The 12,853-nt window shown below is 50.8% G+C and overlaps 1 protein-coding gene across 1 annotated transcript in view; it reads left to right on the top strand.

Moving 5' to 3' along the window:
- Positions 1 to 12,853, top strand: part of ATP2C2 (ATPase secretory pathway Ca2+ transporting 2) — a 62,085-nt gene that overhangs the window by 34,145 nt on the left and 15,087 nt on the right. Inside the window, exons 8-13 of the mRNA XM_084757088.1 lie at positions 1,938 to 2,087; positions 2,159 to 2,227; positions 2,766 to 2,841; positions 6,425 to 6,491; positions 11,861 to 11,985; positions 12,098 to 12,195. Coding sequence (XP_084613214.1) covers positions 1,938 to 2,087; positions 2,159 to 2,227; positions 2,766 to 2,841; positions 6,425 to 6,491; positions 11,861 to 11,985; positions 12,098 to 12,195 — 585 coding nt within the window. The remainder of the gene's footprint in view (positions 1 to 1,937; positions 2,088 to 2,158; positions 2,228 to 2,765; positions 2,842 to 6,424; positions 6,492 to 11,860; positions 11,986 to 12,097; positions 12,196 to 12,853) is intronic.

The following is a 12,853-nucleotide window of genomic DNA, read 5'->3' as shown; positions in this document are numbered from 1 at the left end:
AAGCCCCAGGGTCCAAGTATAGACACACACACACACACACCCCGCACACACACTGCACACACACACACCCCGCACACACACTGCACACACACACACACACACACACACACACACACACCACACACACACGCACACTGCACACTCTAGAGACCAGTAGCTTCCCAGTGAAAGTGAGGTGCCAGTCCCCTACATCTCCTATGGCTCCTTCCAACTCTTAGCCCCTCTCTGATCACCTGTCCTCCCCAAGCATCTTGGGGTCCCATTGCCTTTATTCTCTCGGGAGCCAGTATCGCCTCCCCATTCCAGAGTGCCTGTCACACCTGCCAAGTTGTCTCCACTAAACTGGGTAACATGTTCTGAAGATGAGGGTATGAGTGTCTTTGGAGGATACACAGCCAAGGCTCATCTTTCCATCCCAGGGCCCCTCCCTTGTTCCCACTGCCCTCCGCCACTGAGACGGGGACTTGGGGCCTCATACATGCTAAGCCCACACCTACCTCTAAGTTGCATCTCCAGGCTTTGGCTGTTTTGTTGTTGTTTTGTTTTTTGTTTTTGTTTTCGAGACAGGCTTTCTCTGTGTAGCCCTGGCTGCCTTGGACTCGCTTTGTAGACCACCTGGCCTTGAACTCACAGCAATCCACCTGCCTCTGCCTCCTGAGTGCTGGGATTAAAGGCTTGTGCCACTATGCCTGGCTTTTTTTGGTTTGGTTTGGTTTTTTTGAGACAAAGTTTTTCTGTGTAGCCTTGGCTGTCCTAGACTCGCTTTGTAGACCAGGCTGGCCTCAAACTCACAGCGATCCGCCTGCCTCTGCCTCCTGAGTGCTGGGATTAAAGGACTGCACCACCACACCCAGCTATTTATTTATTATGTATACAGTGTTTTTGCCTATATGTACTCTTGCACACCAGAAGAGGGCACCCGATCTCATTATAGATGGTTGTGAGCCACCATGTGGTTACTGGGAATTGAACTCATGACCTTTGGAAGAGCAGCCAGTGCTCTTAACCTCTGAGCCATCTCTCTAGTCCCCTGCTTTTTATTCTGAGACAGGCTTCACTAAGTTGTGCAGGCTAGCTCTGAGCTTTCCGTTCTCTTGCCCTCTAAGTTCTGCATGACAGACTGGCACTGCCAGCTGATCTGCATTTCTATGCACAGGGCACTGTGCTGGTGGCAACAGTACTGCAGAGAACAGACCTGACCCCGAGCAGCTTCTGGGTTTAAAGCCTAGAGGAAGAGGCCTGAGCCTGTCCTTGGAGGTAGCTGTTCACTGGCTATTGGGAGAGTACAATGGAAAGTCCTGGTGACCCAAGAGCCTAGCCCCACCTGGAGAGGGCAGGAAGGACCACCACTTTGGGGCTGACCATGAAGGTTAAATGCAGGAATTAGCTGTTTTGAACAGAAAAGACCAAAGCTACAAGCCAGGCCTGACCTCCGCCCAGAGGCACAACTGTCTCCAGGCAGGGGCCCTGTCTGCTGCTGGGACTGTTGCCGCGCTATGGGCCTGTCCCTTCCCATCCCATGTCTGTCCATCCTCCCTGCCTCCTCCGAGGGGCTTTTCTCCCTGCCCTGTGTCTTTACCCACTGAGCCATCTCACTGGGCCTGTGGGAACAGAACGGCAGTGGAGCCTTCGGTTACCATGCTACATGGCTCTCACAGTGGTGGAAGCGGGCCCAGGTGCCTAGAGAGGCAAAGAAGTGTTCCGAGGAGAACCATCGAGTCACGTTCTCTGGTGATTCTGACCTTGCAAATAGCATTAAACAGGGTGTGACCCTTGCATGTCTTCCTGTAAGGGACTGGAGTGCCAAGCTTTTCCAATTCTGGGTTTCCAGGGTGCCTTCTCTCCTTGACATCTTTCAGGGCTTTCGGTACTGTTTCAAATCCCCCAAACCCTCTGAAGGGCAAGAGTGCATGGCAGGGTCTCCCCTTTGCCCCCAGGTCACAGATCTCCTGGTGGATGAATCCAGTTTCACGGGAGAAGTAGAGCCATGCAGCAAAACGGACAGCCCATTGCTGGGCGGTGGCGACCTCAGCACCCTGAGCAACGTGGTCTTCATGGGGACACTGGTGCAGTGTGGGAAGGGCCAGGTAAGCAGAGCCCCGGGGAGCTGCCAGTGCAGCTGCAGGCCCGGTGTTACCGCCCTGTCTCCTCCACACAGGGAGTTGTGATCGGAACGGGAGACCAGTCTCAGTTCGGAGAAGTGTTCAAGATGATGCAGGCTGAAGAGGTGAGAGCAGTGGGTCTGCAGGGCCACGTTCCCGTGTCAGGCTTGGTTTAAGGCAGGGTCAGCCCTGCTCACCTACAGAAAGTTGGAGGGCGTGGGATTTAGGAGTTCGTTTTTTTTTAGTTCGGCCTGCAATTGAGCTAGTGGACCAGAAGAGGGCACCCGATCTCATTATAGATGGTTGTGAGCCACGATGTGTTTGCTGGGAATTGAACTCAGGACCTTTGGAAGAGCAGCCAGTGCTCTTAACCTCTGAGCCATCTCTCCAGCTCCCGCCTTTTTGTTTTTAATTTTAAAACTTAGCCCGTGTGCAGGTGAGACAGCTCAACGGGTAAAGGCGCTTGCTGCCAAGCCTGACTCTTGGGAAATAACTCCCAAAAGCTACACTCAGAACTCCAAGTGTGCCCTCCCCACAAAAGAAACCAAATAAACAAAGCTTACTATGCATATCAGATGAATGTGCAGTGTACCACACACAGTTGTCACTCAGACCAGTCCTAACACTCTGTTGTCCTTCCACCCTCCCCCTCTCAACCCGCAGACACCTAAAACTCCCCTGCAGAAGAGCATGGACAGGCTGGGCAAGCAGCTAACGATCTTTTCTTTCGGCATCATTGGTGAGTGGAGTCATTTCCCTGCTGGCTTCCGCAGACCCAGATTTCAGGGGCCCCCTGCTGGGCACCACACATCACTGGGGAAACTGGGGCCCCTTCTTTGGGTTCTCGGTCTCATTAATGAAAGAATTAATTCATTATTTAACCGAGACAGGGTTTTTCTGTGTAGCCTTTGCTGTCCTGGAACTTACTCTGTAGACCAGGCTGGCCTTGAACTTGCAAAGATCCCCTACCTCTGCCCCCCACCCCCACCCCGCCGAGCGCTGGGATGAAAGGCGTGTGCCACCAATCCAGCAATAAATGAATTCTTTAATGAGCTTGGAAGGAAGCGTGAGGACATTTTTATTAGTGTTTGACAGAAAATAGTAGGGTATCTTCCAGGTAGAAGAATGTGAGGACAGAGGAAGACAAATCCATACATTTCTGGGGTTGGAGCAGAGTGTTCCACCATGGAGGTCAACAGGCAGTCATATGGAAAAAGAGGCAGGGTCAGGGGTGGTTTCAGAGAAAGAACAAGAAAGCCCAAAGCACCAGGAAAACAAACAGACAAACAAACAAACATGTTTGGCTTTGGCCAGTACCTGAAAGAAAGATAGAAAGGAATAAAAAGGGGAAGTTACAGTTTTCCGAGTTAGGATTCAGAAGTGGGGCCAACTTTCCAGAGCTGCCTGGCGAGGCCCTGTGAAGGACTGCTACAAGGGCAGGATTTCCAGGGAGGATAATTATTCCTCCCACCTTCCTCGGAAGGTGGGGTGGGCTTTCCTTCCTGGGGGTGGGCTTTAGCTGGTGATTGACAGATGCAACTGGATGACCTCATAAGGAAAGAGACAATGGCCTGTGATGCTCCCAACGTTGGAGCCATTAGGTGGCCAAAGGTGGAGAGCCATTAGGAAGGGGTCCATCCTCAGTGGCCTTTCCAGATCCCATGACTACACTGTTAGTGGAATGGCGCACCTCAGGAAAGGCGCCTGCTGAGAAGCTTGTGGGTGATGAGAGAAGTAGAAAGATTTTATTCAGGAAGAGAAAGGCATGGTAGAGATGGAGAGGGTGAGAGAGCAACGTCAGGGCCCAGATGAAGCCCTGCATCCTTTCATTGGCCGGTTACACAGGGCGCCTCCCTGGGAGGTCTCCCGCAGGCTCTGTGCTGTTATCTGCGGCCCTGGCAGCGACGACGGGTTTCCTGTCTTTCTAACTCCCCTAAGAGCTCTGGGGATCTGCCTTTCTCTGTGCCCAACGTTTTACGTGAGATGGGTGCCGGGGCTTTGAACTCACATCTCTGTGCTTTCAGAGCCTTCTCAGGAAGATGGCAAGAGCAGGCTTGCCCACAAGATGAAATTCAGAGGCAGGCAGATCTCTGTGAGTTTGAGGCCAGCCTGGTCTACACAGTGGGTTCCAGGCTAGCCACGGCTACACAGAGAGACACTGTCTCAATAAATAGTGTTGGGCCTGGGAGTTGGCTGTCCATGAAGTGCTTGCCTTGTAAGTACGAGAACATATGTTCAATCCCAAACTTAGACTTAAAAAGTCTGGTGTGAGTCTTGCCACCACGCCTGATGAGGACCCCAAGTTCAATGCCTGCAACACACAAGGTAAAAAGCAAGAATTGATTCCTGCGAGTTGTCCCCTGTCTTCCATATGTATGTCATGGCATGTGCACCCAAACATACACATGCACAGACATATGCGTGTACACACAAAAATATTTGTCATTTTAAAATATTTAAAGGAATATTCAAAATAAAATCTGGGTGTAGTGCTGTGTGGAGGAGAGGACGGGTGGATTCCTGGCTGCCAACCAAAGCAAATCAGCAAGCCCTAAGTCTTGAGAGACCCCATGAGAGACACACCCGCATGTAAAAACAAAAACAAGATAGACACAGGTGAGGCTGTCCCCTGGCCATGACATGAACACCTGTGCACACACACAGGCACACACATGGACACCTGCACATACTTGAACACACACATGCACACAGATGTCCACAGTGGAAGTCTCATAGCTTAATCCCATGGAGTGCCCACGGCGTGCCCACGGCATGCCCACGGCCAGGCACGGGGATTCTCCACTAAAGAGCTCTCACCTTCCCAGCAGATTAGCGGTTTCAGCTGAGTTCCTGGGATTCCTGGAGGCCCGCGGGGGCTATGGGGATCTGGCAAAAAGCTCTCTAGGAGAGGATGGTGTCTGCCAATTCCCTTGGTTAGATTCTTTTAGCATAGCAACTTTAAGATGCCCAGGGAACGTCACCAAAGGGGGCCCAGAGGGCAGATGAAGAAGGGGCCTTAGGCTCCCTGCTTGGCCCCCATTTTTTTTTCTTTTTTTCTTTCCGGTTTTTGAGGCAGATTTTCTCTGTGTAGCCTTGGCTGTCCTGAACTCTCTTTTTTGTAGACCAGGCTGGCCTCGAACTCACAGAGAGCCACCATGCCCAGCTTAGCCCCGCCCCCCATTTCTAACAGAGCTCCTACTTCATCTGGATTCATCTGGGTCCCAGCAAAGATTTGAGTAGAGAGCTGAGTTCCCTGGCCAGTCATATCCTATGAGCTCCTACACACACATACACATTTGTGTACATGCGCACACCAGCATGGTCATTGCGCCCTGAAGAGAAAAGCTGGCGCCCCCTAGCAAGACTTCTAAGCACAGTCAGCGAGCCACCTGCCGCTTCCTCCTCACTGTTGCTTTTGTCAGATGCAAGGACAGGGAGGCATGGCTATGATCCCATTTTATAGATATAGAAACTGAGGCTATACCTGGCTACCTCAGTCCTTTTCCCCATTGCTAGAGCATCTTGTGGACTTGTTCACGGGTCCCAGCCATGACTCAGGCCACTTCTTCCCCCACACTTCCCCAGCACAATAACTGACCAGCAAAGGAGGAAGAAGACATTTAATTGAGACCTAAGACGTATTAAAAAAAAAAAAACAGTGACCTGGGGGACTGGGGTGTGGCTCTGTGGTAGAGGGCTTGCTGGTGTGTGTGAGGCTCTGGGATCCATTCCCAACACTGCAAAAACAAAAACAAAACAAAAAAGCAATAGAGGTTTACCCAGCCCTCACAGAAGTAACGCAGACTATAAATGAGAGCATCCCAGTGTGAGCTGGTGATTGGCGCCTTCATCCAAAGCTTGGCAGAACTCTTTGGGGGTGGGACAGGGATAAAATAAAACAGTGTTTCCCCCCCAGTAGGATGTGTTTTCTTCCACTAGAAAAGATGAGTGCCTGCGGGTTCTTTTTATTTCTTTGTTTTTGTGCATTTGAAACAAGGTCCACGCTGAACTCCAACCCATGGCTATCCTCCTGTCTCAGCCTCCAGAGAGCTGGGATTCTAAGTATGAGCCACTGCACGTACATACCAGCTTAATTCCCTTCGAACTACTTCCCCATCTCCCAGTTCTGGGGATTAGACCTAGGGCTTCAGGCATGCTAGGACAGCCTTCGTCTCCAGTCCTGCGGCTTCAGGTCCTGAGGTCGCTACTTATCCGGCATTTGAGTTCCCAGAGACCTCTTAAGAAGCGGCTAAAAGCACCATGAGGCACTGGGGTCACAGGAGTCACAGGAACCCAGGCTGATGCTGTCCTGTCTCTTGCAGGTCTCCTGATGCTGGTCGGATGGGTGCAAGGGAAACCCCTTTTCAGCATGTTCACTATCGGGGTCAGGTATGTTGTCAAGGCTCCCGTGCCCCTTACCCAGCAAAAAGAGTAGCCTGGTGCTCCCTTCCTGCTATCCGCTTCCTGTCTAGTGCTCCCTTCCTGCTACTCTCTTCTTGCCTGGTGCTCCCTTCCTGCTACTCTCTTCTTGCCTGGTGCTCCCTTCCTCCTACTCTCTTCTTGCCTGGTGCTCCCTTCCTGCTATCCTCTTCCTGTCTGGTGCTCCCTTCCTGCTATTCTCTGGGACAAGGAGCAGGAACTGAACATGTGATCCTAGTTGCTCCTTGCTCAGCTTCACAAGGTCACACATGCTCCATCTTACAAGTGGGAAAACAGACTCACGTTCCACAACTGCCCATGGCTGCAGAATCCAGGAGAGGCGGGGAGATTGTGAAGCATTCCTCACAGGGATGCTAGGCAGGATGCACCCTTTCACTTGTGAAGGTTCTGTTCCCACCCTTGGCAGCTGGCAACCGGCAGCCCACAAATATTGGCTGAGCTGTCTGTTACCATCAAAGCACTGACTGCGCCACAGGCCTGGGCCCTCATAGGGTTTTCAGGCTGGAGGAGAAAGTGAATGTGGATGATTTAAGTGTGGGTTAACAGTGCAGTTACAGGGGCTGGAGAGATGGCTCAGTCATTTAAGAGCACTGACTGCTCTTCCAAAGGACCTGGGTTCAATTCCCAGCTCCTACATAAGCAGCCCACAACTATCTGAAGCTCCAATTCAAAGAGGTATGGCACCTTCACAGACATACATGCAGGAAAACCACCAATGCACATAAAATAAAAATAAATATACGGTGGCACATGCCTGTAATTCCAGCACTGGGGGAGACAGAGTCAGGAGGCTCTCTGAGAGTTCGAGGCTAGCCTGGTCTATAAAGCAAGTCCAAGACAGCCAAAGCTACACAGAGAAACCCTGTCTCAAAAAAAAATTAGAAATAAAAACAAAGAACCCAGCTGGGCATTGGTGGTGCATACCTTTAATCCTTTAATCTGGGAGGCAGAGGCAGAGGCAGAGGCAGGTGGATTGCTGTGACTTCAAGGCCAGCCTGGTCTACCCAGGACAGCCAAAAATAATAAGTTTGAGGCCAGCCTGGTCTACAAAGTGAGTCCAGGACAGCCAGGCCTACACAGAGAAACCCTGTCTTGAAAAACCAAGAAAAGGGCCTGGAGAGATGGCTCAGTGGTTAAGAGCACTGTCTGTTCTTCCAGAGGTCCTGAGTTCAACTCCTAGCAACCACATGGTGGATCCCAACCATCTATAATGTGATCTGATGCCCTCTTCTGGCCTGCAGGTGTACATGCAGGCAGAACACTGTATACATAATAATAAACAAATAAATATTTTTTAAAAAGAAAAGAAAAAAGAAAACAAAAAATAAATAAAAATAAACCCAAAGAACCCAATAAATAAACAAATCTTCACAAACAATGCAGCTAGAGCTTAGCATCCATGCTGTGTTGACGCCCATGAGAAATGCTGGCTGTGAGACTAATAGGGAGCCAGGAAAGGATGTGGCTTGGGAAGGAGCTAAGGGATGTTTTGTTTTCTATGTGCTATTGAAAGCAGGAAGTTGAGAAGAGCCAGTTAAGAGAATAGCAGGAAGGGAGCATCAGACAGGAAGAGAGTAGCAGAAAGGGAGCACCAGGCAAGAAGAGGGTAGCAGGAAGGGAGCACCAGGCAGGAAGCAGATAGTAGGAAGAGAGTAGCAGGAAGGGAGCACCAGGCAGGAAGAGAGTAGCAGGAAGGGAGCACCAGGCAGGCAGAGAGTAGCAGGAAGGGAGCATCAGGCAGGCAGAGAGTAGCAGGAAGGGACCCCAGGCAGGCAGAGAGTAGCAGGAAGGGACCCCAGGCAGGCAGAGAGTAGCAGGAAGGGACCCCAGGCAGGCATAAAGGCCTTGAGGTAGGATAGTACCACCAGGAGATCACTAACATTTGAAGCTCTCTTCACCAATGTCCCTGTTGCAGGGCGCACTCTGTGGCTGAAATCAGACCGGCCCTCCTTCAGCCAGGCCCCAGCCACAACCAAGAATTCAAGTCTCTCAACACCCCAGGAGTGTCCTGGTGGTGAAGCCATGGAGAGGGGAGGGAGAGGAGAGAGGACCTGAGCCTTGAGGGGTTGATAAAGAGAGCAGAGCCCTCAGGGGCCAAGATGCTTAAACCCCCACGCAGCGCAGAAGGGGCAGCCAGGCCATCAGGAGCTGGGAGGCCCAGGGCTTCCCTAATGTGCACACAAGGCAACCTCCACCACACACACAAAACTGCTATTATATATTTTCTCCCATATTATAAACCACCAAAAGTTCCAGGAGCCAAAAAAAGACACCAAGTAGCCAGGCATGGTGGCGCACACCTTTAATCCCCTTACCGTACTCAGGGAGGCAGAGGCAGGTGGATCGCTGTGAGTTCGAGGCCAGCCTGGTCTACAAAGCAAGTCCAGGACAGCCAAGGCTACACAGAGAGACCCTATCTCGAAAAAGCCAGTTGAAGCATAAGGAACAAACCCCTAATGCCCACACTGGCCCTTTCCTGCATGGCTCATGGGCACCTGGGCAAGAATTTGTCCCTTTTCCTTGGAAATAGAATAGGCAAAACCTTTGGGTTTTCATGACAGATGAGTCATGCCAAACCACTGAACTGAAAGGTAGAAATGGCAGAGGAGCCAACGAAGAGACCTTCCAAGATAAATAAAAACACAAGATTGTTCCAAAGACTTTGCCACAGGCCCCGGTGGCAGAGTGTTATTACAGCTGATTCAAGGAACTTGTTCTTCCTGGTCTCTCCCGATCTTTATTAGTTTGTGGGTTGGTTTTTTTTCATTGCTAGGAACATATTCAGGTGTGCACATGACGCCCATCCCTTGACATATGGGGGCGTCCCCCTCATAATCTAAAGTAAATGTTTGTTTAGTTGGTCTCTCCAGGCCAGGCCATAAAACCAAGGAAGCTAGCATTGCTATCACCATGGAAACACCCCCCTTGACAAATTCAGTAATCTTGGTTTATATAACTTCTCTCTGAATGGCCCATTGTGTCCGGGTGAAAGGTCACTATTCATATTCCCCTTTTTGCTTTGCTTTGTGTTTTTTAAAAGACAAGGGTCTGAAAAAGGGGGAAGGGGGTGCTGGAGAGATGGCTCAGCAGTTAAGGGCACCGACTGCTCTTCCGGAGAACCTGGGTTCAAATCCCAGAACCCACATGGCAGCTCACAACTGTCTGCAACTCTAAGATCTGACATTCTCACATAGACATGAAGGCAAAACACCAATGCACATAAAATAACTGTAAATAAATCTTTAAAAACAGACCAGGACCAGGCGTGGTTGCACATGCCTTTAATCCCAGCACTCGAGAGGTAGAGGCAGGTGGACTGCTGTGATTTTGAGGCCAGCCTGGTCTACAAAGTGAGTCCAGGACACTCAGGGCTAACACAGAGACCCTGTCTCGAAAAGAAAAAAAAAACTAACCAGACCAGGGTCTGGCGATGTAGCTCAGGCTGGCCTCATACTCACGGCGATCCCCTGACTTTCCCTCCTGACTGTAGTGGGGGTGGGGTATGTGGCAAGTGTGAGCCACCATGCTTGTTCAGAGGGTTGCCTATGTCAGTGTGACCAGCAAGCCTATACTAACACACACACACACACTTCTACTTTTTTATTTTTTATTTTTTTTTTTTTTAAGATTTCTCTATTTGGGAGTGCACATGTGGCACAGTACGTAAAGACCAGGGCACAAATTTCAAGAGCCAATCTCTCCTTCCGCTGTGTGGATCCCTGAGATCAAATCTTTCTTTTCTCAGCGGGGCGCCAAATCGTGACCGCCCTCACCATTTAACACAGTGAGGTGCCATGGGTGATGAGGGTCCTGTGAGCCTCTGCCCGTTCTTCTGCCCGGTCACCAGCCTGAGCTGGGGGCTCGCTCTGCACCAGGCCAGTAAGGTCGGGTCCTCACTGATATGCACGACTTCACATCTGTCCCTTTAGCATGTGTCAACTGAGGGGAAGGGGCTGGCCCTGCATCAGTGTAGCCGGAAATGGCCTTTAATTTGAACTCTGTCAGATTTCAAATCTTTTGTTACTCATGCTTAAGAATAGGTCCCTGGAAGGCTGGACCGGTGGCTCAGTTGGTAAGGCACTTGCCTAGCATGAGGAAACCCTGGGTTCTACTCCAGCACCACAAAAACCAGGTGTGGCTAAGCTTGCATCTCATCCCCTCACTTGTGAGGGGGAGGGAGTAAGAGCAAGGCTATCTTTGGCTACACAGAGGGCTGGAGAGATGGCTCAGAGGTTAAGAGCACTGGCTGTTTCTTCCAAAAACCCTGAGTTCAATTCCCAGCAACCACATGGTGGCTCGCAACCATCTATAATGCAATCTGGCGCCCTCTTCTGGCCGGTTGGCTCACATGCAGGCAAATGCTGTATACATAATAAGTAATAAATAAACCAAGGCCAGCCTGAGCTACATGAGACCCTGTCTTGTAAATACAAATATTTTTAGTGTATGAAAGCGACATCTGGCCTCCAGTTCCTTGGGAAGGATAGTTGGTGTAGCAGTCTTGTCCCAGACTTCTGAGTGACAGTTTGCTTTGGACAGGCCTGGCCTGGGGGTGGGGGAGGGGGCAGGGGGCGGGTCCCAGGCTCAGTATGGCTCGGATTGGTCCTTCTCTTATCTAGTGTGTCTCTTCTCAGGTGACAGAGCGTTCCCTGTCTCTTCCACACCCCAAGCAGTCCCTTTCTAGACACTACTGTGGGTGGCTCCTGCTAATGAAACTACTTGAGAGTTTACTGTGTTTGCAAGGCTCACATCTCCACCTCAGTCTACAGAGACATGGGGGAAGGCTAGGTGGTGGGTGTGGCCAGCTTCTCCCAGGATCTCCGCTGGAGAAGGTGGGGATGCAGTGAGCACACATCAGGTCTGCTCTATTGTGAAGGTGTGCACGGGGCGGGGTGGGGTGGGGTCCCTCTCCTCTGGTTTTTTTGGTAGCCACAGGAAAAAGCAGCTAAAACTGTTAGTGACAACTGAAAGTCAGAGGACCCAGAGAAAAGTCTATGTGCCAAAACCCGTCAGCTACCTTCCCTTGTTCCCTGGCTCCCAGGCTAATATAAATGAGAATGGTTGACATGCTTGAAAACTTTAGCAGACACTAATTCATACTAAAATGTGACTGGCTGCCTGGGGGAGGTGGTTTACCAGGAAAGAGGTCAAGGCAGCAATAGTGAAGGAGACAAGTGCATTGTGGGATTAGAAATTGAACAAGATGTTCGCCAGGGGCAAAGACTAGCCTCATTAGATGAGAGCACCATCGCCAGCGGCAACTGAGACTCACATCGCCCTTGGCGGTAAGTCAAGTCTGGTTCTACTTTTCTACCCAGCCTGGCTGTGGCGGCCATCCCAGAGGGGCTGCCCATCGTTGTCATGGTGACGCTGGTCCTGGGGGTGCTGCGGATGGCTAAGAAGCGGGTCATTGTGAAGAAGCTGCCCATTGTGGAGACTCTTGGTGAGTGCGCCCCCTCCCATGCAGACTGAGCCAGGTGGAGGTGTGGGGGTTGCGTTGCATGAACTCGTCTTGGTGACTATTCACCTCTCTAAACCTGTCCCCATGGTGCCAGGCTGCTGTAATGTCGTCTGCTCTGACAAGACAGGCACTCTGACAGCCAATGAAATGACAGCAACCCAGCTCGTCACATCCGATGGGTTCCACGCAGAGGTGAGCCTCATGCTGTCTCACAAGGCAGGAGAGCAAGGTGTGCCCTGCCAGCCCCTCTCCTGCCCAGGGAAATTACAGAGTCTTCTAGAACAGCAAGGAAGAAAGAAATACCTTGGAGGTCTGTCTGGAGAAAGTATTGTGACCTATTCAAAATGGCTCTTCAATTTCATTTATTTAGTTAGTTAGGTTTGCTTTGTTTTTGCTTTTGAGATGGGGTTACTCTGTATAACCCTGGCTGTCCTGGAACTCACTCTGTAGACTAAACTGGCCTTGAACTCAGAGATCCACCTGCCTCTATCTCCCAAATGCTGGGATTAAAGGCGTGTGCCACCTTTGCCCGGCTCCTCTCTTTGATTATTTTTAATTATCAAATTTAATTTTTATATTCTTTCAGGATGGAACCCGGGGTCCCCTCCATGCTAGACAGGCACTGCACTATTGAACCACACTCCCAGCGTTCCCCCCCCCCCCCATTAACATCCCAGCCCTAGTTTGTGGTGCTGGATTTTGCCTGGCATGCTGGGTAAACATCCTACCACTGATCTGTTTTCCCCAGATCTTGGTTTACTTTCACTTGGAGACAAGGTCTTACTCTGTAGCCAGGCTGCCTTTGAACTTAAGACCCACCAGGCCCAGCTTCTTTGGGGCTTCTGAAACA

The sequence above is a fragment of the Acomys minous genome (genome assembly GCF_964271855.1).
Source record: "Acomys minous genome assembly, chromosome: 14".
NCBI classification, from domain to species: Eukaryota; Metazoa; Chordata; class Mammalia; order Rodentia; family Muridae; genus Acomys; species Acomys minous.
The sequence above is the reverse complement of the archived record's forward strand: the minus strand, read 5'-3'. Positions and strand labels throughout refer to the sequence as shown.